The sequence below is a fragment of the Lepidochelys kempii genome, chromosome 10 (assembly GCF_965140285.1).
Source record: "Lepidochelys kempii isolate rLepKem1 chromosome 10, rLepKem1.hap1, whole genome shotgun sequence".
Classification (NCBI taxonomy): domain Eukaryota; kingdom Metazoa; phylum Chordata; order Testudines; family Cheloniidae; genus Lepidochelys; species Lepidochelys kempii.
Window position 1 is genome coordinate 29103109 of NC_136389.1, and position 24647 is coordinate 29127755.

At 38.7% G+C, this 24647-nt stretch overlaps 1 protein-coding gene across 11 annotated transcripts in view; it reads right to left on the reverse strand.

Moving 5' to 3' along the window:
* Window positions 1-24647, reverse strand: part of RBFOX1 (RNA binding fox-1 homolog 1) — a 2430619-nt gene that overhangs the window by 1716529 nt on the left and 689443 nt on the right. For all 11 annotated transcript variants that reach the window (XM_073362506.2, XM_073362502.2, XM_073362531.2 and 8 more), the window contains exon 3: window positions 7205-7237. In XM_073362506.2, the coding sequence (XP_073218607.2) occupies window positions 7205-7237 (33 nt within the window). The remainder of the gene's footprint in view (window positions 1-7204; window positions 7238-24647) is intronic.

The following is a 24647-nucleotide window of genomic DNA, read 5'->3' on the forward strand; positions in this document are numbered from 1 at the left end:
ACACCAACATAGCTATATATAGGGAACAAATTGAGAATCCACACAAATCATTTTTGGGTACAAAGCCAAAAAGTTAACAGAGCAAAGCAAGCTCCAAATCCAGTGTAAACTGGGACGTGCTACTCTTAGTCTGTTGTTTTTCTCTCCACAATTAGACTTAACACATGAGGAACAAAACAGAGCCAGTCTATTTAAAGAATTTGTAATATGCATAAGAGAGAGTATCTTCGACCTCAGACAGTGGGTAAATGTGTGTACATTAACTCAACAAAAACAGAAACAGCTGCTGTTTCAGGTCCCCAAAAGTCACTGAAAAAATATTACCAGAGACATCAATCAGATGATTCACAACATCCAAGATTTGCATGGTAAATTGAAACTGCATATCCCACCAGGCTTACAAACCAAAAGAACTACACAAAAGGAAACAGAAGAGAACTTGGCTATCTATTAAATGTCAGAAAATATTGAGTCAAATCTGTTTATTTCAAGAATACAACAGACATTAGAATTCCAAGGAAGTAGTAACAGCAAGGAATAATAAAAGAAACATTGACAAATGATTCTTTATGCGGTATCTTCTTTATTGCTCTTGGATGCAGACTCTGAACTCTGTTCTAAAGTCTGTGCTTTTCACCTTCAAGGATCACTTAAAGGATGAAGTGAACCCCTGTAAATGGAGCATCTGAGACATCTCCCCTGATATCTGGTCAGGTGTGGTCCAAAAAGCCTCTTATTTCATGCACAAAGCAGTTGTTTATATTCTGCTCCAATCATAAAAAATGGTTTTCTGGATTTTCATTTTTAACTAAATTACAATTCATTTTAAGAGCAAAAAGAAGTTTATATTAGAGCTTAGAAATTGTTTCTCATGATACAATTAAAAAAAGATGTAGCCCATTTTGCAAGTCCTGTGCTCCCACAGGTGAACTCATGCCTCCACAGCCTCTTCCTCAAACCATTTTCACACTGGAAAAACTGAACTTGTCGTATTTTTTTAACATACTTTATAAAGACCAACAAGAATTTTAGAGTAGAAGAGGGTGAGATTGGCTATTGGGTTTTATCTGTTTTACCCTAAAGCCCTAAGTTAAGTCTCACACTGAGGTAGCTGACAGTAAGACTGTTGGACAGATCGGCAGAGAGACGTGAACTATCTTGTCCAAAGCCATATACAGTATTGAGTCAGTGGCAGATCCAGGAAGAGAACATATGAGTTTAGGTTCCCAGTCACCTATAGAAGCAGAAAAATATTAGTGACCTTCACCTATGCAGGCGGAGAAACAATTTAGGTATGCCCTAAATATTTACCTTCAACAGGAATTTTGGAAAGGTACAAAAATTTGTCAAAAGCCATGGTGGAAAACGACAAATCCTCTCTATATGAGAAAAGCCGGCATCAGGGACAGAAAACAAAAGGATTTTTCCATCAAGGGAAGAAAGTTTGCCCTCTTCTGGAATGGACATAGAGTTGGGGTTTCTAATCCTGTGTGTTTTGGATCACTCATAGGGTTTGTCTGCATAGCAAAAAACAAATAAACGAAACAAACAAACAAAACCAACAACCCAGAAACCTTGTGCAGAGAGTGTCAGAGTGCAGATCTACAGACCCAGGCTTGTGGGGCTCATCCTACGGCATTAAAAACAGCCACTCAGACATTCAGGCTTGGGCTGGAGCTGAGGCTCTGAAGCCCAGTGAGGAGGGTGAGCCCAAGTGTCACATGGCTGTTTCTAGCACCTTAGCATGAGCCCCAAGAGCCCAAGTCTGTAGGCCTAGGATCTTAGATTCACTGCTGCGGAGGGAAAAGAGGTTTGCTATGTAGACTTACCCATAGGGGCTGAATGCGCCACATGACCCATTTAAAGCAGCATAGTTGGTTCCAGCTGGTTGATGCAACAACAACCAGGGGTAAATGGTTAATTAAAAGTGGTGGTGGTGCCAGAGGGCGAAAAGAGAGGAGGGAGAGGGATTCTGCCACGGACCTATTATTTCCCTTATTGTATTCCCTTATACCAGAAACATCCTATCTGGCTCCCCTAATTTCAAAGTAGCACAGGGCACTGTTGGCTTCTCACACAATAATTTAGTCCAAGTAAGCACATAAGTAAGACAGTCTAACGTTATAGTTTAAGAATAATACATTTACAAATTGTACAATATAGTGGCACATTGTAAGGTTATGTAACTATGGGTCCACATTAATTTTTAAAATAATGTTCATTCCTCTCAAAAAAGGTTAGCATAGCCCAGGTACACTGTTTGTTTGAATGAACATCTGTGAGTTGTCCAACAATATCTTCAGTAGCACTGAAACAGGACTGGGATGTAATATTTCACAGGAAGCATTTTTTTTCAAATGCATTTGCTACTCAAAATGTACAGATTTGAGAAATTTCATTCCTGACACTGTATTGTAGTAATGAATTGTAAGGAAATCTGATTGCAAAATGCTGTATATTATTGCAATTTAGATAATAAATAGCTGCATTCTAGTCTGTTCTGAAGCCTGTGTTGTAATGACATTAACATGTGCCATTAAGTGCATTATTGGGGAAGAATGCTGAGCTATTTGTGATAAAAATCTTTTTATTAGAATACATATTCACAAGATATTATTTGTAATTTGAATAGGGTAGGATACTAAAAGGGTAGGATACTAAAAGACACAGTGTGGGCAAATTTAGAATTTATTCATGGAAGGCTTCACTGCCTGAATGGTTGACTCTGTCAGTATTTGTTGCACTTCTGTGTTCAAATATGGAAAAAAGGTCTTTGGATTACTTGACAGCTCCTTCTACACATATTCATTTCTCTGCAATCGGGTTGTGGCAACTAGAATTTGAAAAAAAAATTGTTTGCCTCATTCTTAAATATTAAACCAAGATGAAAACATGTTAGTTTTTTCCTTTAGGTTTTCCTGGATGTCATATCCTTATAAAATCCAGTAAAGGAACACAGCTAAATAACCAGTGGCAAAAAATAGGATTAAACAAATCATAAGTCTGCATGGATGCACATTTCAAGAACAGCAGCCAATAAACATTCATATAAATTAAGCCTTTAGAAAGCAAAATAATATGAAAGCACTTTGCACAGGTTTAAGTTCCAGCTTTTAAGAACAGACAATGGACCCAAGGAAACACAGTATTACACAGTAACAAAGAATTAAGGAGACTGAATTAATAATTGCATGAACCTAGTGAAAAGGCAAAAAAATCTGATATTCTTGTTTTATGGTCCTCAGCATTCTTCGGGGCTTATAAGATTTAAGTCAAAAAAGCAAATCATCATTCACAAGCAAAATAGAATGTGAACTTAATATGCATCCAAATCAAAATTGAACAAACCTACACTGTCAAATTTAGCAAAGTGTCTATTTGTCATACATAAAAAACAGGTGCTTCAACCAATTACCATCAATAAAATATCACAATTTTGTATGACATTATGCATAGTAAAGAAACGAGGTGGATGGGGTAATATCTTTTATTAGACCAACTTCTGTTGGTGAGAGAGACAGGCTTTCGACCTTACACAGGTTTGAGAAACTTACCCAACTCTCCAACAGACATTGGTCCAATAAATTCACCCACCTTGTCTCTCTAATATCCTGGACCAAAGTGTCTATAACAACACTTATGCATACTACACAGCCTATTATATAAACACAAAAGGTGAAATTTGCCATTGACTTCAACGGTGCCAGGATTTCACCCACATTTTTTACTGCATGCATTTCATAAGTTATGGACCCAATCTTGTAACACTATTAATAGATGTAGTAATTATCTGTGAGTAGTTCCAATGAATTCAATAGGACTACTCACAATAAGAAACACTTTTGCCCTGATTCAAAAAACACTTAAGCATGCTTTGTCTTCAATAGGACTTTAGCACATAGAGGCTGAAGTGATTCCTAAATTGTGGCTATACTTTCCCATAATAAGTGGGCCCTGTTTGGTTAGTTTATTAATGAACTGAAGCACACAAAAATTGTTCTTAAAGGTTTTTATTTAATGCAACTGCCAAATGTGCTAACCCTTTAAGATACAAGTTTTGAAACTGTTACCAAAGTGCCAACCAACCAAACTGACAAGAGCAACTCAGGAGTCTGTATTGATGATAGAAGTTTACACAATCTAGATCGAGTCATTATTATAATGGGGAACATTTTCAAAATTAACAACAAAATAGACCATTTGCTCAAGGAACAAAACTGAAAATATTGCTTGCACAATGACAATTTTTTTTAAAAAGAAAAAAAATTCAGAGAAGTTAATGTAAACCAGACAGAGTGAGGGTTTGTTTTTATCTATCTATCACTGTAGCCCCTTACTAATGACTAAACATCAGGCAAATCCTGCTCACATTACTCACTTGAAAGATTAGTATTCAGATGAGCAAGACAAGCAGCATCTATCCCGAATACAGTACTTTAAAGCTAAATAAGAACGATTTGGATTCTATCATTCTTTTTACAGCATGCAAGTGAACTTGTGTCCTTGTTCTTTAAGTTAACTAATACAGCTTATCTATTCTCTTTAATAATGCAATTTAATTTACCAAAGGTTCATATTAAAAATTTATCTGACTGCAGCATTTGGAGTCACATAGACATTTTGTTACAGTTAAATATTAGCTTTCGGGAACATCACAAATTCCCTACTGTGAGTCTAAGGCCAGTTTCATACAGAAACACTCTGTGAGCTTCCAGTTTGACATTACATTTGAATGAGTCAGTAACTGTGCACTGAATAAAAATATCAGTTGATTATTAAAAGCACAGTGACTGAGATTCCACAGCAATACAGAAATATATGTAAATACAGCTATAACATATAAGTGACTTGTCAAGAAGTGTTGGTTTTTATAAGTTATCAATTACAGTGTAATTCATGCATCCGATGAAGTGAGCTGTAGCTCATGAAAGCTTATCTATGTTCAGATAAATTTGTTAGTCTCTAAGGTGTCACGAGTACTCCTTTTCTTTTTGCAGATACAGACTAACATGGCTGCTACTCTGAAAAGTGTATTCCAGTTATCCAAATTCCCTTTATCCAAAAATCCTAGTTATCTGAATGCACAGTGTGTCCCCCATGTCAAATTGCAGCTCAAAATACCATTTCCCTTTATCCATATACCTGGTATCTAAAGCTTTCAGATGTCGCCCAGACCATTCATATAAACGGGAGTGCACTGTATTTAAATATCCAAATTATACTCCATTCGCTGTAAAACTTTAAATGTAAGAATACTGTTGAAGGATTCAGAGTAACAGCCGTGTTAGTCTGTATTCGCAAAAAGAAAAGGAGTACTTGTGGCACCTTAGAGACTAACCAATTTATTTGAGCATAAGCTTTCGTGAGCTATGGCTCACTTCATCGGATGCATGAATTACACTGTAATTGATAACATCGATGAAGTGAGCTGTAGCTCACGAAAGCTTATGCTCAAATAAATTGGTTAGTCTCTAAGGTGACACAAGTACTCCTTTTCTTTTTGTTGAAGGATGTTTATTAACCACTGTGTTAACACTTTGAGCAACAACTATCTCATAATTGTTATATGGCTGCTAACTGGGTTTCGTAATTATTTTATCCAATAAAATCCATGCAACATTAATGAGTTGAATGTGCTTGCAATGTAGCTCTTCAGATTGCATATCTGATCAACAAAATCAATGTACAATTTCTCTCAGCTTAACTCCTGAATGTATACATAAAAGAGACTATCAAAAGTACTGATTCATTGAAAGTAAGACTTGAAAGCCCCAGAATGGGACTTCTGGGGCTTTCATGTCCTTGGGTGGATAACTGGTATTCTATCTGGAATTTAAAAACAAACACCCCTCTGAAATCCTTGGTAAGTCAGTGTTCTTATGAATGTAGCTTTAGATTCTAAAACAGAACAATATCAATTTTTAAATCTGAAGCTGAAGATGCTATTTCCATAGCTAGGAGTTTTAGATATAATTGGAAGAACATTTTCATGAATTCATGAAGCAAAAAGTTGAAGCTCAAAAAGTATTTTACCAAAAATGTGCACACTTCTCTCCAACCCAAATTAGACTTTCTAATCCTCCATATATAACCATATTGATTTAGAAGCAGTGAATAGTGAACTTAGTAATGTATCCCCTTAAGAGTAAAGCTAGGTAGTATAATAATAAAACTTTAAATTTTAGTGCAGATTTTAATTTGACATGTAGGTTGCTAGGAATTTAAGCACTTTCCATTTGACTCTATTCCTGCCACAATGAGTATAGTAGTCCAATGTCATCTACCCATGAATGGAGAAGCTGGGAAATCAGTGGGAAAAATATCAAGAAAAGTCAGACTAAACTATGACAGTGAAAAGCATCTGGCTCTATTTATACAGTAATGTCTGCAACAAGCATTCTGTGAACAGTAGCAAAATGTAACACCATTGAAATTCCATTATTTAACTAGGTTTCAGAGTAACAGCCGTGTTAGTCTGTATTCGCAAAAAGAAAAGGAGTACTTGTGGCACCTTAGGGACTAACCAATTTATTTGAGCATGAGCTTTCGTGAGCTACAGCTCACTTCTTTATTTAACTAAACTCAACTCTTGTGTCCTGTTGCATTCAAACATCAAGGATCCCAGGTCAAAGGCAGCTTGTCTCACACAAGTGTACTACTCATGAGTGAGGTGAGCTGGATTTGGACTTTGGGAAGAAGGGGATGCCACCCATTCAAATGAAATATAGAGCTGACTCAGTTCCCTTGCCACGTGAAACACAGGAAAAAGTGGTTGGAGCAGGAAAAGGCTAGCAGCATAATACAGAGGCAGTGGATAGAAAGTAATAAAGGGTGTTGGTCACTGTGCTTTAGAGACTATTGTTACAATGCTGTACTAGTATCCAGAGGAAGCCCCATAACTATAAATACTTTCCTGGAAGGAGGTTAAGTTATAATACTGCCAGGACAACTGCAAGGACAGGAACAGAACGCAGATTATAGAGACGGAAGAGGACCAGCTAGTTAAACATTCTGAAGCAGTATGTCTGACCCAAAACTATGCAACCTCATAACTCCTTCACCCAAAATCCAAACCAACACAAAGTCCAACAATACAACTTGTATCTACAATCCAGCAGCATGTACCTATTGCGATCCATAGTCAGTTTTATTTTAAAAAGACACATTCACCTACATACCACTAGCATAAAAGAGAATTTCCTACCTCAACTTTGCTGACAGCCATTGTTGTCAATACCTGAAAATTATAGGAAAAATACATTAGTATTGATTCAGCAAACCAATAATGGGATTAATTGCCTTTTAAAATAACTGACATCAATTGTTTGTTATGGCTTGAGGGGATGGACAGTAGAGAGAGCTTTCTTTCATTGAACATGGTGATGTAACTGTTTACCTCTCATCCTGATTAGAAGGTGAAAGGGATTTACATTAAAAATAAATTAATATTCCCCATTTAGAAGCAGCACACAAATGAAATTAGGGAAGAAATTCTAGACCTTCACCATCTATGAGACACGTTTCTAGACAGAAATGAAGATAAGTACATTAGGAACTCATTCCACTACATACATTCAAAAGGTTCATTTCCCCCCCCCCTCCTTTTTTGATTTATTTTTTTTTTAAAACAACATTAGTGGTCATACAAGGTGGCAGATCGTGCATATAACAGGTTATACATAGGCTCCAGCAGTACAATGGCTTTTGTACAATACATTCCTATGGTCATCTCTAATGGTGAGACAGAAGGATTGACTTTTCAGGGCCATTCAAATCTCAGCCTCTCTGCTGTGATTGCCAAATTCGTGCCAATTGTCATGGTAGATCACTAGGAACTGCACTGATGCAAACAACTCACTTCACCATAGACCATTCAACAGCCATGCCACAGCAATGACATTTTGCCACCACCGATCAGTAACTTGACTACACTTAGAAGTCTAGAAGTAGAAAGATATGTAGCCCATTACTATAGCCTAGAATCAACCAGTCCCCTGGCTATTCAGAGTTTATTGATGAAGTATACACACTTCCATAAGTTTCAATCCACACATTAGACATAATTCTCATTTACATTAAGGCTACTTTACACCATTCTAGACATGTAAAGAGGACTTAAAGTTGGCACACATATAATTTACTCCAATTTTAAGGCAACTTTACACAGCCAGAGTGATGTAAAGTGGCCTTAATGTGAGAGTCAGACTCATTATATTAACATGCATCACATTTAAATTTGAATCATACTCTAGACATAAACTGCAAGACAGTTTTTTGAGATCGGAGGACCAAATTCTTTCTTCCCTTCTAAGCCTGGGCAGTGAAATGTAGTCAAATGGGGTTGCACTGGCATAAGTGGAAGGAGAATTTAACACATTAAAATAAAACACAGTAGCCTGACATTGCACAGCTAATTAATATTAATACATTAACAATCTGTGGCTATTTTGCAATAATATGGATGAAAGATTTAGCAGATTCTGCAATGAATATAAAGAGTTGTTTGATATTCTTTGTAAGAGATGTCTTTTCAAAAGAAATTTTAAAAGAAAAAAGCTCAAGGACTGATTCTTGCTTATTGTTTTCAAGTGTCCTGAAGGAAGTAATACTATGATGAAAACAGTTTTGATGTGTTAATTATGGAAAATAGTCTTCTGAATAATGTAATACCAGTACCTGACTATAATGCTTTCTGCATGAAAATAATAAAAGTGTCTTTCTGTTTGAGTTAATAAATCCCTTTTTCTTTTTCAATGACACCACTTTTGCTTAGCTTTTGGGACGGTAGTGTGTGTGGGGGAAGGGACCACCGAAGTCTGGAAGCATCCCTCTGCTTGTAGTAAGGTGTATGTGACCAAAAAAGATGATCAAGCATAACTTTCAAAGCGGGGGCAAGGATGAAGATTTCTGAGTGTGAAACAACTGTTCTGAGAAATACCCATGCATGACAGGAATACAGCCTCCTAGGCTGAATACAATGCAACATCTCTCACAAATTAACTCTACTGCCCTAGAAGGTATCTATGATAACATAATTAAAAATTGACTCATACCTGAAGCACCAGAATCCATAATAATATACATGGCACTGCATATCATATGGCAGAAATGGAGGCGTTCTGTTTAAATAATTCAACGTTCTTCAAACTAATGTTTAATTAACAATCATAAATCATAGCTGCCACTAATATTACAGATCTAACAACATACAGGAAACTAACCAGCTGATTATGGCTACATTGAGAGTAATTGTGATTATCTTTATATGAAACAAAAAATCTTTTGCAAAACGGTACCTTTCCTAATGTGATCAGTTACCACTTCGCCACCTTCCCCCTTTCCCTTTGCATTTTTGAGTTTGACTATCAGAATGTGAGCTCAGGGCAGCATGTACTTATTTTATATTTGCAAAGTGCAAGAGACTGAAGACAGAAGAGTGGGATTATGGACAGCTACTGAAAAACAGCATGCTTTTTGTAGGACACTTTCACTGTAATGGCTGGGGCTTAGGAAGCTGAGCCAGTGGTGACTGTTGAGCTGGAGTCAAAGGCAAGAATCGAGACTGGTTACGAAGCTCAGTCAGGATAAAGATACCAAGGTCAATCTTTAATGCTGTCCTGAGCAAAGAAGCTTTTGTGAATTGGGGCCTAAGAGAGAGGTGCATTCCAAGCCCAGAGCTTCACAATAATATTTTATTCGATACTGCAAATAAACTTTAGTCTTTGTTCACAAAACAATTGGATAATATGAGCTATATAAAATAAAAGGTATCACCCTTTTAGAGCAGCTGCTTGAAAAACCCTGACACTATGGGCCTGAATTCTTATTATATTTAAAAAATTCTTCCTTTAACTAAATTGTCAGTGTGAAGAAGCTCTTTTTTTCTTAAACTGATTTTGTAACAGCTGCTGACTTCTGAGAACTAGTAGCAGCTACTTTGGCACCTGATGAGCTAATTGGTATAGCTAGATGAAAAATGAGGATCGCATTGTAGACATGTCTCTTATAGCTCCTTGATCTCACTGTTGAAGGCTGGTGTGTTCCTTTGCAGATTGTCTCACTTGCAGTACTTTATTGTTATCCCTTATTATTTTCATGAGGTATTAAATTCTTCTGCTCTGTCTTGCTGTGTCCCTGCTCTGTTATGTCTTATTTAAGGATGCAGTGACTTCATTAGGAGGATTCACAGCTTAGGTGAGGGTTTCCTGTCCTAATCAACTGACACTGCTTTTGGGATACAAAGCCACATGCTGCTATATGAGTTTCTTAAGTAAGCTGTAATTAATTCATCGTTTTTGGTAGAAGCAATGTAGGAATTCAGGCTCCAGAATAAAGGGACTTGTTTACATGAGCTACAGCAGACCCTCCTTATAAACTGGACATTTGCCACCCATAATAGTTAAATTCACTGTGTAATTTTCCATTCGAAATATAGGGAATACCACAAATACAGAGGGAAATGTAGATACAGTGGTGCAGGAGCAATCCATGTTTAATGCATCTGAACTTCATGGGATTTTAACACTGAAGGAAAGATCATCTGTAGGTACATGAATGAGAGTGTGCATGTGGAAATTTCCATTAGCCAGCATAAACTGGGAGTTATGTTATTTACTGCAGCCAGCCAAATCATGACTACATGATCCTGTATTTAAAACGAATATCATACTACAAACAAAGTGCAGAATTAAAACTGCACATGCAACCTGAAACATGGCAGTTCGTTAACATCTGAGTGCTTAAACAAGAAGCTGGAATTTTCACTTAACATCATTTTTGAACAAAAGTCCTTAAAATGCTCTTTTAAAAGAATAAAGGTAGAAAAAGAACCAAGACCAAAACAAAACATACAGAGACATTGCATGCTCTAGGACTCAAACTCTTTGCCTGCCAGAAATTATTTAACCATTTGGCTGGACACCACTGTAATATTCCGATTTATGCCACTTAAAAGAGCTGAAGTTTTCTGTGTACCTTAGGAAATCTTTATGAGATAATTTGTCTTCTGTAAATTCTTGGAACTGGGAAAGCAAAGCTCTTAGAGGTTCCTTAGACTGGAACTCCCTCCTGCACATCTTAGAATATGTACAGTTCTCCTCCCTGAGCTCTTTGCATCATACTTACCTGACAGAGAATGAACCAAGGGCTCTGCCAGCTCTGGGTGCACTTTTAAAAGTGTGCCTAAGTCCTCCCTAAATCATTCGAACTTTAGCTAACACTTTTCATTACTTATCTAAGTTAGCCATGTATGCATACGCAGCACAGCCTTCCTTAGGTGTGTTCTTCAAGAAACTTACGAATCATCATTGTGCAAAATGTGCTGCAAACACATTTAGTAAGGGCTCAAATTCAGTTCACGCCAAACCAAAGGCCTTTTCAACTCAATGAGTGTTTTTTCCCCCATGCCCAGTCATAACTTTCTAATTTCAGTGGTTTCAGATGTAAAACTTAGAGGTTGCAAGAGTATTTGCAGTGGGGGGAGCATACTGTAAATTTAAGAAAACAATCTACTGTACTTCAGGCATTTGCAGGCTGTTTAGTGAGAAAGGATTCTGAGAACTGGCAAACTCCATAGAAAAAGAGGAAAAACAATTTACAAAGACCAGAATTGACACTGACAATGTAATAGACAGGTCTGGTCTGGTTGTTTTTTCCCTCTCACCGCTAATGCTAGCAAAGCAGCCTGAGAACTTTCCCCCTCAACGGGGAGATGACAGGTGTGCTAGCAAATCAGTTTATTGGAATACAATTTTGATGGATATGAGCCATGTCTCACCGTTTTTTGGGCTCTACAAAACAACAAACAAAAAATGTGAATGATACTGTTCTGCATGACTGAACTTTGGTGGCAGCAGCCAGAGTGGAATATTCAAAATGATCTAGACAAAACTGAAGAAATTCAATAAGGGCAAATGCAAAGTACTATGCTTAGGAAGGAATAACCAATTGCACAAATACAAAATGGGAAATGACTGCATAGAAAGGAGTAATGCAGAAAAGGATTTTGGGGTTATAGAGGATCACAAACTAGAAATGAGTTGACAAAGTAATACTATTGCAAAAAAAAAGTGAACAACATCCTCAGATGCATTAGCAGGAGTGTTGTAAGCAAGACATAAGAAGTAATTCTTCTGTTCTACACAGCACTGATAAGGCTTCAGCTAGAGTATTGTGTCCACTTCTGGGCACCACGCTTGGGGAAAGATGCAGAGAAACTGGAGAAAGTCCAGCAGGGAGCAAAACAAATTATTAAAGGTCTTGAAAATGAGGAAAGATTGAAAAAAATGGGTTTGTTTAGTGTGGAGAAGAGAAGACTGAGGGGAGATATGAGAACAGACTTTATGTACGTAAAAGATCGTCATAAAGAGGAGGGCAAGCTGGTGAGAAGTGCAATCCCTGACCACAATAGGGAGATTCTGTGCTCTTATTCAGACAAGGGTAGATTATGCCACTTTTACACTGATTGCTTACCTCATGAGTAGTCCCATTGAAACAAGATCCAAAGAGAGACAGCCCTGCAGCTACTTCAGTATAGATTTTTGTAAGATATTAATTAAGGTTTGCATGGAGGAGGATACTGAGACAGAAGTTTGACAGGGTGTGTGAATGGGGGACTATTTGTCTAAAGAAAACGGAACTTTTTAAAAAAGAATTTGGTTCATAGAGGTTTGAATATTTTAAAAAATGGCTTTCTGAACCTGCTTTTTTTATCCTTAATTAATATCTGATAGTTGCTGTGCTACAGGATTTGCTAACATATGAATTCACCTGTGTGCCAAAACTGATATGCAAAACTCTCAAACTTTTCTTTCTCATTCAGTTGCCTGGAGCAGTCCCTTGTCTGGTGCCTCTAGGCACAGAATATACCTCTGATAGTGATTCACAGCTATTTCATTCATGCTGCTGAACAAAATGTACTTGAGTTGTTGGAGCTATTTTGGAGACAGAATATGATAAAACTGGTGGTATATTGAATATTACTTACATTTTCTCAGTTTCGTTATACAAGAAATTACCTGCATTATCTCTAGTTCACTGTTATTAACTATAATTGCAGGAGAGTACTAATTACAGTAGCGGGATTGAAAAAAATCTGTTGACTTTCTACTGCAATAAAATGATGCCTGACAATTTAGTTGACAAAATTACCAAAAATTTTTGACAAAATTACCAAAAAAACCAACCGACCAACCAAAAACCATATGATAATACTCATCTAGAGCATTATGCTTATTTGAACTTAAATATGGTGCCTGGAATGTACTTAAATAATTCACATTAATTTAAGTTATGATTACAAAGGAAATAATCTAAATTTGCTTTTTGTATGTGTTTAAATGCTTCCACAACATACCCGTGAAAGTAGTTCTGAAAAACCTTTTTACTGACTAGCTGATTTATGGTTAACCACTTTACTCTGACTTTCGTACTATATTCTAAAGGTGACACCGTGGCAGTGGAGATGAAGTTAGGTTTCACCCACCTCTCACTAGAACAGGAAAAGCAGCCACAGACCTCATCCTTATCTGGTCCCAACAAGGGCTGAATTTCAGGAATGTTCACTCATGTAGTTTGGTCACCTCAGCCATGTTTCTACTAGTGTATTGATTAATGACAGAGCTAGATGGGTCATCAATCATTGCACCTACTTAACTAGAGACTCACTTTTATTTCCCCTCAACTGAGCCATAGCTCAAAACTTTAATGTGCTAAAATGGATTTCAAAAGCTAAAGACTTAGATTCCCCCACCCCCGCCAACATTAACCAGTGTTACAAGTATAGATTATAAATTTCATGGTATGTTTGTTGTTTTTAATTTGCCAAATTAAGCAAATATAAGAATATTTTGGCCAATAGGATTTATTAAACTTTGATGAAGAATTCTTAAACTCTGAATCCTCAATTTTTAAAAAAAGAACAATGGTCACAATTGGCCTAACTAACCTTAGAATTAATGCTAGTTGTGAAAACTTTTCAAGAGATCTTTTTATAGCAAACCCCTCCCCCTCCCCCGGGCTAAACCCAAAAGAAACTAGGGCATGTTTATACTTTGCAGAAGGAGAATTTTCAGCATAATACTGACAAATAAGCATATCTGAAAATTCCAGACCGTCACATCCTTTAAAATAAATTCCAGTTTAAAAAAAGCCAAAATCACCTATGTAAATTAAGCCAGCCAGAAAAAGGAACAAACAAAGATTCATTAACAAACCTGACCAACTTTGCATTTACATGAGATGGCCCGGGAAATTATCCAGCATGAGGATATCATCAAGAACATCTCTCTGTAGCTGAACTACCCCACTTTGACAGATGTGTAGGAAGTCAAAAGTCATAGACCTTAAACCACTGGTTGTTGCTTGAATGTAGTAAACTAACTATAAAACTGGCACCTAAGTGTTCATAAAGGCAGACATTTCATACATATTTAAAAAATCGTGAACTTTGACTAAATGGAAAACAGGTGAAATAAAGAGTTGTAAATTTCACAGACACTAGAGCTGGAGATGTAATTTCCAGCTTGGGCAAATGTATACATGCTGGCTTTGATTGCCTTAGCATGCTAAAAATAGCAGTATACCCACCCTGTTGGACTGCAGAATGGCCTAGCTGTCAAGTATGTACCTAGAGTCTTCGACAGGATAGTACTCACTTTGGCTAATCCATCCCACTGCCAGCCTGCCACAGCTACACTACTATTTTTAGCACACGAGCTTGATCAAAGCTAATTCATTTACATATATGCAAAATGGAAATCACATCTCCAGCTCCAGTGTAGACATATCTTTGACATAAATTAGAGAGAAGACTGTTGATAGAGGCTGGCACTGGAGGTGCTGTCTTTCAGATGAGACAAAATCAATGTTCTGATTATCTGAGGACATTGCATATCCCAGTAGCACTTTCACAGGATAAGAATGTTATCTGATTTTAAATCTGTTACCTTGCATGCTTTTTATTGCCAAATTCAGTTTATGGAAACTGATTTCTTTGTTCCACATTTATGTACTGAGGAAATCATGAAATTAGATTTAAAAACAATTTTCTAATGATTTTGCTTCTGGCTGTTGAGCTTTTGGGGTTTAAATTTTCAAGTTTTCTCCACAAACATGAGGATTTATACAATTGCTGTGATGAAGCAGAGTTGCTGCCAGCCAGCACAGCATGGTTTAAAGAGAATCTTTGGGCCCAGCTTGCCCTGCCCTATTATACCTGCAGTCAATGTCAGGCCTGGAGCAGGGAGAAATGTGAGGAGCCTGGCTCAGTTCGGTGCTGACTGGTGAAGGGGCTGGAGCTAGCCACATCTCTAACTGAAAGGAAGAATCATTAACCTGCCTGCCAAGGCAGCCACCTGGGAGGAAGCATTGTCTCCCCAGCCATGGGAAACTGGAGGAGACCTAAGAGCCTCTGGCACTGGAGGCAACTGAGTGGGCAAAGCTCTGGGACGTTGTGGGACTTGGCTTCACCAACTTGTGACTGCCCTGGCTGAAGGAGCCTGGGACCGTGACTCAGAGCCACTCAAGGATCCTATTGGAAGCAGGACAGGACCCTGTTGGAAGCAGGCTGCCCAACTGATTGGACTAGAGGGGCTATGGCCCAAACTGGACAGACTCTGGTAGGAAGCAGCTCAGGGCAACGGGTTTAGACTCCCTGCCAGGAGGGTTGCCACCACTCAGGGATTGACAAACACAGCGCCGTAGGCTGGGACCCAGCCTTAAAGACTGAGGCCATACAACCAAGCAAGGGGCTGGAAGCCATGCACTCTAACTACTAGGCTGTCCGGCCCACCTGTTAAAATTGCTTTTTTAATGAAAAGTGAGATCCTAATAATGTGACTCCAGGAGATAGGGATTTAGGTAAAACACCAAATATCACCAGACTTTCAATAATATCACAAGAGTTGGCAATTCTGAGTGTGTCTTTTTGGGACATTACAAATCTTGTGGGGCATAAAAATATTACAAACTTCCTGCACAAAAAGTTTGAAGAGTACTGGCAAAATCATTCCATAAAATAAACAAAGACTTGGGAAATACAGGAACTCACTTCAAATCTGCTTTTACCCCCTACTGACATAGACACTACTAAATGGTCTTTAAAGAGATTACAACAAACATCAAAACATTTAAAAAATAAGAACTGAGAAAACAGTTATTTGGGCTTCCTTCTTTGGGCAGGAGGGGGGAAAGAGGAAATTGAGTCCCTGATCGCTCCCTAAGTTTGGCCACGTCACTCTTTCTACTTCCTACTCTCTAAATCACTGTGGAATCGTTGGGAATCAAGATGCTGCAATATGAATGTAAAATTACTTCAGTAGAGGAATGATAGTCAGTCATATCACAGGCAGGCATTCTCCAGGGTTGCAGAGCTCTCTCAGCATAGCCTTGGTAGAGACCACAAACCTCATTTGAACCCAGGCCTTCAGTCTGTTATTAAAGTAGGACCTAGATCCTCAATCAAGACTGTGATTCCAGAGCTAGACACTGTACACAGATATAGATGTGCTCCCTTGCCCCAAGCACATCTTGTATAGACCTAAACTTGGAATCAGTAATGACCATCAACTGTTTGCCTGAGCACTCCTGCCAAGACACCCAGTTTGGTTGAGACAGTTTTAGGTTTTGAAAACACATCCTAGATAACTGGCACCCTACAACTCTTGGCAGTGCATCTCTCAGACCCAGCAGGCTTCCTCTCTCAGCTGCAGAAAGGCAGCTCCATCCCAATTCTGAGCCAAGTACCACTCCAGAGAGGCAGTTGGCAATAGGCTACTGAACAGTTGAAAGAGGCCTGTGATGACGTAAGCAAAGAGAAAATGTCAGGCTTGTCAGTCTGAAACTAAGGGAGAACTGTGGGGGGCTCATGGATGTGGTGGTGGGGAAACAGGAGAGTCAGCAATGCTCCTTCAAATAAGTCTTGGGGGCCACTGCATAATTTTATGTGCATTCTGGTGGAATTTATACTGCTTTGCTCTGCTTTCCTCCTCAGCCTCCTGGAAAGATAATAACCTAAAATTTACCAAAATATACACACAGGTTTCTTGTGGCATCCAGGCCCCTAGGTTATTCAGAAAATCAACCCTGGCAATACCTATCACATACTGGCAACTCTGCAGGAGTATGGACCACTCCAGTGAGAAAGGGCTACAGTATAGGGAAATAGCTATGAAACAACTCCTTTACATTCCTACCTCGTAGCAGTACAGAAGCTTTGGGTAGCACTATCCATTTTGAACTGGAGCAATGAACTCAAATTGTTTGGAATGTCCACATTATGCCAGAATAATATAAAACTACATGATGAATCCAACTAGTAGATAGATTTAGATCCAGCATCCTTTGCTATAGCTGCCACAATTGCACAGCTAGCTCATTATATACAGTCAGTCCCTTGAGCTTACAATGTCCCAGTTAAGCAACAGTAATAGAAAGCAGCTGCATGAGGACATTAGGTCAGCAGAATCATTAGCCCCTAAAATTGCATGACTATCACTCCTTTTTGACAGCAAGGCTTTCACACATCATCAGACTCCTAAATGGGAGGTCAAATATGATGCTGAACTTGGCCCAGTAACTCCATTAACAATGAACTGTGGCTCAGAGCTCCAAGGAAGTCCACATCTCTGGAAACTTTCAGTAGTTTAATGAATTTCAATATCATCCTCTTGCCCTCACCTCCTCTGCCTCTCTGGGTACTGTGGAAATCAGGTTTCTAATAAAGCAGATTAGCAAAAAGCCAGTGCATAAGGGAATGCCTTTTAATTGTTTTGAAAATTATCTTTCAATTCTTTCCTTGAGGTTTGTGCCACCAATCTGGAGGGATACAGCATCAAACAATGCAGTCCCCACTTAGAAAGCATATTTCTTTAGAAGGTGCTTTGGCAGTGATAATTCGGAGCCTCATGAGCCAAGAAAGGTAAGTAGGTCCCGAGAATAATGGCAGTCAAGTAAGCAGTTGACATGCATATTTATTTTTGATAAAGCCTGACAAATTCCTCATAGTCCAAAGGTAGGATTTTTGTTTGTTTTTTAAGTGAATGTCCCATCTTTATTAAAAGCATTGGTTCGGCCACTTCTGAGTTAACCATTTAAATTAAATGGCCTGTTTGCAAGAAGCTCATCTGTTTTATGGACCGTGCAAAGGAGCAACAACAACAACAATAACATATACTGGGTCAGATTTTCAGCTGGTGTACATTGGCATAGCTGCACTGAAACCAATGGAGCTGCACTGATACCCCAGCTCAAGATCCAGCCTCTAATATATACACCAGAATTTCCTAGGGGACTTCTTACCTTGTGTGTGATTGAAGCATTTGCACTTGGAATTTGTAAGGTATAGGAATGAAGACAAAGATCTTTGTCACTGCCTAGATGTGTTCTGATTAAATATGAAGCCTGAAAACCTATTCAAGGTTTTCCTAAAGTCTACACACTCCATTCCACCTTCTACTGGGGTGAGTAGGGTGACCAGATATTAAATGTGAAAAATTGGAACACTTTTTGTTAGGGGTGGTGGGGTGTCGGTTGGCATATAGTTGCATATGTAAGACAAAGCCCCTAATATTGGGATGGTCCTGGTATTGGGTTGTCTGGTCACAGTAGGGGTGTCATAAATATAAAGGGAAGGGTAAACCCCTTTAAAATCCCTCCTGGCCAGAGAAAAAAATCCTCTCACCTGTAAAGGGTTAAGAAGCTAAAGGTAACCTCACTGGCACCTGACCAAAATGACCAATGAGGAGACAAGATACTTTCAAAAGCTGGGAGGAGGGAGAGAAACAAAGGGTCTGTGGGTCTGTCTATATTCTGTCTTGGCCGGGGATAGACCAGGAATGGAGTCTTAGAACTTTTAGTAAGTAATCTAGCTAGGTACGTGTTAGATTATGATTTCTTTAAATGGCTGAGAAAAGAATTGTGCTGAATAGAATAACTATTTCTGTCTGTGTATCTTTTTTGTAACTTAAGGTTTTGCCTAGAGGGGTTCTCTATGTTTTAAATCTAATTACCCTGTAAGGTATCTACCATCCTGATTTTACAGGGGGGATTTCTTTATTTCTATTTACTTCTATTTTTATTAAAAGTCTTCTTGTAAGAAAACTGAATGCTTTTTCATTGTTCTCAGATCCAAGGGTTTGGGTCTGTGGTCACCTATGCGAATTGGTGAGGCTTTTTATCCAACATTTCCCAGGAAAGGGGGGGTGCAAGTGTTGGGAGGACTGTTCATTGTTCTTAAGATCCAAGGGTCTGGGTCTGTAGTCACCTAGGCAAATTGGTGAGGCTTTTTACCAAACCTTGTCCAGGAAGTGGGGTGCAAGGTTTTGGGAAGTATTTTGGGGGAAAGACGTGTCCAAACAGCTCTTCCCCAGTAACCAGTATTAGTTTGGTGGTGGTAGCAGCCAATCCAAGGACAAAGGGTGGAATATTTTGTACCTTGGGGAAGTTTTGACCTAAGCTGGTAAAGATAAGTTTAGGAGGTTTTTCATGCAGGTCCCCACATCTGTACCCTAGAGTTCAGAGTGGGGGAGGAACCTTGACAAAGGGTGAGCAAAAATGTCTCCAGCATGCCAACCATTTTTACAGTACTTACTCAAGGCAAGGATCTCTCCTTTATGATCCTGATGAATTTCAGTCAGCATAGCAACAACCCTTCTGTCAATGTCACAGAGTAAATAAGTTTGACTATATGCTGATGTTCTTTAAATTGTTTCTACTAGCAATAGTTCTGGCTGGTTTGTTTTGGGGGAAATTAATGATGATACACCAAGGTCACTGTACGTCTGCTGTACAGAACAGATGTTAACATATTATTACCATGTGCAAGTTTTGTGCTAGACTAAAGCTACTTGAGGTTGTCATTGTGCAAACTAATGCAAAAAAGGCCAGGCTAACAAATTGTCTGAATCTTGTAATGCTTGAAGGAACAATAAAAAGTTTTTAAATTCCCCAAATCTAAAATATTCCACAAGCCATTACCCTGTTCTGTAAGAAAACTAGCCTTTAAAAGGTAAAAATGAAATAAGATATATCCTCTTACTTCTCAACAGTCATCACTCTTTACAGTACATTAAAATGTGCTTCTATCAATAATGATGAAACTAGATGTGGCAGTAACAAAGATATTTAAAACAGAACTTGCACTTTTTTGGATACTAATAGAAAATACCATTAAAGGTCTTTAAAGGATGTTAAAGGTCTTAGCCCGAAAAGAGCTAGGAAATTCAGAGTTGTAAGGCCTTAGGGCTTGTCTACACAGTTTTTTTTAATCCAGTTTGAAAATGCTTGTGTACACCTGACACAACCCATCACTGCACACTAACTCTGCATTTATCAGGAACTTTGGAGTCCTCTTGCAAAGTGGACTAGGTTTGCTTCAAATTGAATTACTTTAGTCTTTTGTTCACATACATGCAATTGCTGCACACCACTTCTTGCATATTTCCAACAGCTACCCCATAATGTTTTGCAGGTCAATCACTACTGACCTCTGTGTTTACTTGAGTGCCCTCCTTGCCCTGGTGTCAGGTTTCCAGGATGACCTTTCTCCCTTTTAAAACTTGGCACAGAGACAGATTTTGCACATTTGCTTCTGGATTCCAGTGTATTATTATTCTGGTGATAGAACCACAATAGCGCCACAGAAGCTCCACAACATACCTGCTCAGCTACTTGGAGTCATGCTTAGCTCTCCTGTTTTATTGCCAGCTGGAGAGAAGCATTAGTTCAAGAAGTTCTTGTGATCAGTCACATGAATAAGGTGTGAATATTGCAAAGCAGATCCACAACAAGGATGGTGATCAGCTTTTTCAAAACTGGAATTTATTGTAAAGGATGTGACAGTATGGAATTTTCAGATATGCATTTTTGTCCATTTGTCAGAATGATGCTGAGGGGAAGTAAAAGAAAGACTTAGGTTGAGATGTTTGCAGAACTCATTGCAAAAGTCTCAGAGGCAAACCAGGCTGGCTGAGCAATGGGGGCTCAGTGATGGAGGACCCAGATGGAGAGGGCAATGCAGCTCTCCCAAGAGATTGTGGCAGTTGCCAAGGAAAGCATCTCAGCCGTCAGGGAAAGCATGGCTGTAGCCAAGATCAGCATCACTGTGGCGAAGGGCAGCATGGAATAAGACAGAGAGCTGCAGAGGCAAGTCATGGACACTGTACTGAGCTAGAATGCCCTTCTGCAAAATATGCTTTTGCTAAGACAATAGACCCTGCATTCCTCAAATTTGGGACTCAGCCATGTCCTTCAGCCCCTGGACAGTGCTTGCTATTTGGACCAGCGAGCAACTCCTAAACTCTGCATACCTGCAGCCGTATTCCAAGTGGCTCCCATTCGCTTCTCAGATCCAATCTGGGCACTGAGACCACTTGCACCTAGGAATCCTACAATGCTTCTAGGAATTTTGAGCTGAGGCACTCAACCACAGAACCCATGTGGACAAGAAGAGCCAGAGGCAAGGAACCGACACACCTTTGCCTTTATGCACCTGCCCCCCAAACTGTTGTATTTGAAATGTTCTTACTGTTGCACTTTGAGTTTTGTCTGCACTGTTCCAGTAATTAAAGGGTTGGGGATAGTTGATTTAAGAAGATTGGTTAGTTCAGTGTATTTCCAAATACAGAGATATTATTTTTCCATTGGTTTTATTATAACCTTATGATTGTTTTTTATTGTTTTCATAATAAAACTATTTACAACACATCCATTATGAGTCATCATTGCATGTAACACAAAAAGGGCACTCAATGTTGTGTAGGTGCATCCAGGAGTGATCCTCTTATTCCTAAAGCTCAACATCTTCCACCTCTTCCTGCTGCCGCTGCTGCAGAGAATCCTGCTACTGCTGCCATAGAATATTCTCCTGGTCCTGCATCATCTGCTCATGTGACAGGCAAAGTCCAATGCAGAATTTGTCAAGCTCTTAGTGCTGTAATAGAGCCCAAGCAGCCTGTGCATATTTGCATTTTTCACCATAGCAGCGTGGAACATTGTAGGATCCATGCTAGCTGACAGCAATTTGAAAATGGCACTAGCCAGCTCAGCAAGAAAGTATGGGTTGGAGACAGTGGAAACATGGGATGTTTTTTAAAAAATTGAACACACCTGGCTGCTCACAAATCACAGTGAAAACAATTGCAGGATGTACACAGCTCAGCAGCAAAGCATAGGACCACGGGATATCCCCGGAGAATGCTTTGCCCTAACTTCACAGCAAACAGCCACCATGTGTTCACATGATGCAAATTGAAAATGAAACAGACATTCCATGGGCACATTATTGGTGGAACTCCAGTACTACACATTAACTGACACACATCAAAAAGCTTTGAATTTACCCTGCCGTAGACACACCCTTAGTGCAATTGAGAATCAGGCCTCTTTTTACATCACTCTAGCTATATAAAGACCTTATAGTGGATGCAATGTTAAAACCCCTTTATGCTGCCAGAGGGCTATAAAAGAAGCTTACCATAGGTTAGAATTCAGGCCAAATATTCTTACCTATTTCTGAGCTCTTGCTGTCCTATCTTGAATATTGTTGCACATACAAAATAGAACAGCAAGATCACTTTGTGCCTTCAGACACCTGCCTAAAACCATTTCAAAATCCTTAGCTCTGAATTTCTCGTCATTAGTGGATTTATACCTGACTCTCAGTTGTATGTATAATACCCTTGGGCTTTATTTTCTGAGAGCTGTGACAGTCAATGGGCTTGAGATTTGAGATCCTAAAGGCTCCCTCAGAGCAGTTACACTCTCAGTGCCAATGTATGAGCTTAGAGTATCCTTAGCGAACCTTGAAACTCTGCAGCATGTTTTGCCACTTCAAACATATCCCACTGACCATTATCCACAGATCACTGACACCACTGAGTTATTATAGTCTTTCAAATGATGCATATTAAAAGAGCTTAAATCCTTAGAGTGATAGACCATAACGGATGTTTATCATTTCTTAGGATAGTAAAAATAATACACTAAGTTATGCACATTCCTGTAAATATATGCACATTATGAGAAGCTTTACAAAAACCACTCATTCGCTATGTCTAAGAGCCACTTTTCAAACCATGATGTCATTCTCAGCCAAATTAAAGATGATATTCTATAAATTTCAGAATATAAATCTAAGTAACGTAGATGTTCCAGGCACACACAAGCATTTGATTCTGGTAATTCTGATGAGGCAATGTCTGCACTGAAATCAAAGCTGTGGTTTGCAGCTCGGGTAGGCATACCCATGCTAGCTTTAATTGAGAGATCTCACTAAAAATAGCAGTGAAGACGCAGCAGCACAGCCTTCAGTGTGTACAAACAACGGCTGTCTTTTTTTTTTCTTCCACTTTTTGTACAGCACAATGGTGCCTGGTTCATGTCTGGGCTTCAAAGTAAATTAGAGCTGTCCTGTAGTGCCCTAACTTGCACCAAATTTGGGCAGCTGAATTTCCAGGAAAATATTGTCCATTCATTTTTTTTAAATTAGGCAATCAAACTATATAAAGGGAAATTTTTATAACCCCTACTTACATACGGAGCCCCATTTTCCAACACAACCCCTAAGTCTGCATTTTGTGTGCCTATCTATTGTGCACCTCACATTTTAAATTGTGGATTAAAAGGTATGGCTGCACATGCTAATTCAGAGGCTTGTTTGATTCTGGATGAAAATTTGACCTGAGAGTTCCTTACTGGAAACTCTTGGCACCCAAAAAATAGTGAAGAAAAGTAAATTATAGTTGAGGTAATTACTGGTTATATTCTGGATACCTAAAATCCTAAAACGGAATTGCTTCCTATTCCAAACATTTCTCTTATTCATTTGTCTATGAAATAGCTGCCATCGTTCACCCATAGGTGACTGCACTTCACCTGGGAGTGGCTGGGTCATTACACATATTGAATCTATTTCCCTAAGTTAGGTATCCTCACACCTTCTTGTCAACTGTCTAAATGGGCAACCTTGATTATCACTACAAAAGTTGTTTTCTCCTGCTGACAATAGCTCATCTTAATTTCTAATTAGCCTCTTACAGTTTGTATGGCAACTTCCACCTTCTCTGTATGTGTGTATATATATATCTATATCTATATATATATATCTTCTTACTATATGTTCCATTCTATGCATCCGATGAAGTGGGCTGTAGCCCACGAAAGCTTATGCTCTAATAAAATTGTTAATCTCTAAGGCGCTACAAGTACTCCTGTTCTTTTTGCACTTCACTGGTAGCTTACATATTTCGTATATAGGGAGTACCAATAGTATCCACTGTATACAGTATATAGTATACTAGAGGGAGTACCAATAGTATCCACTGTAATTAAGACTGAGCTCCAACTTCCATTCTATCCCACACTTGCAATTGCTCCAAAATATTTAAATACCATTTGGATTGAAATGGTCTTTGGATTTACCTAATTATCTCAAAAAGAATGTGGGAGGATATTTTAATAAATTTGGAGGCCCATTTTTGAGCGGAGAGTGGATCCACATTCCTCCAATCAGAAGTTTTACACTGAATACTCAAAAAAACAGTGAAGCTGGAGGGCTTTATTCCCCACTACCTCAAAATGTGTGTACAACTGTGTAAAATAATTGTAAAGTCAGTGTAAAATGCTAGAATTCTGACATAGCAGCAATTTAC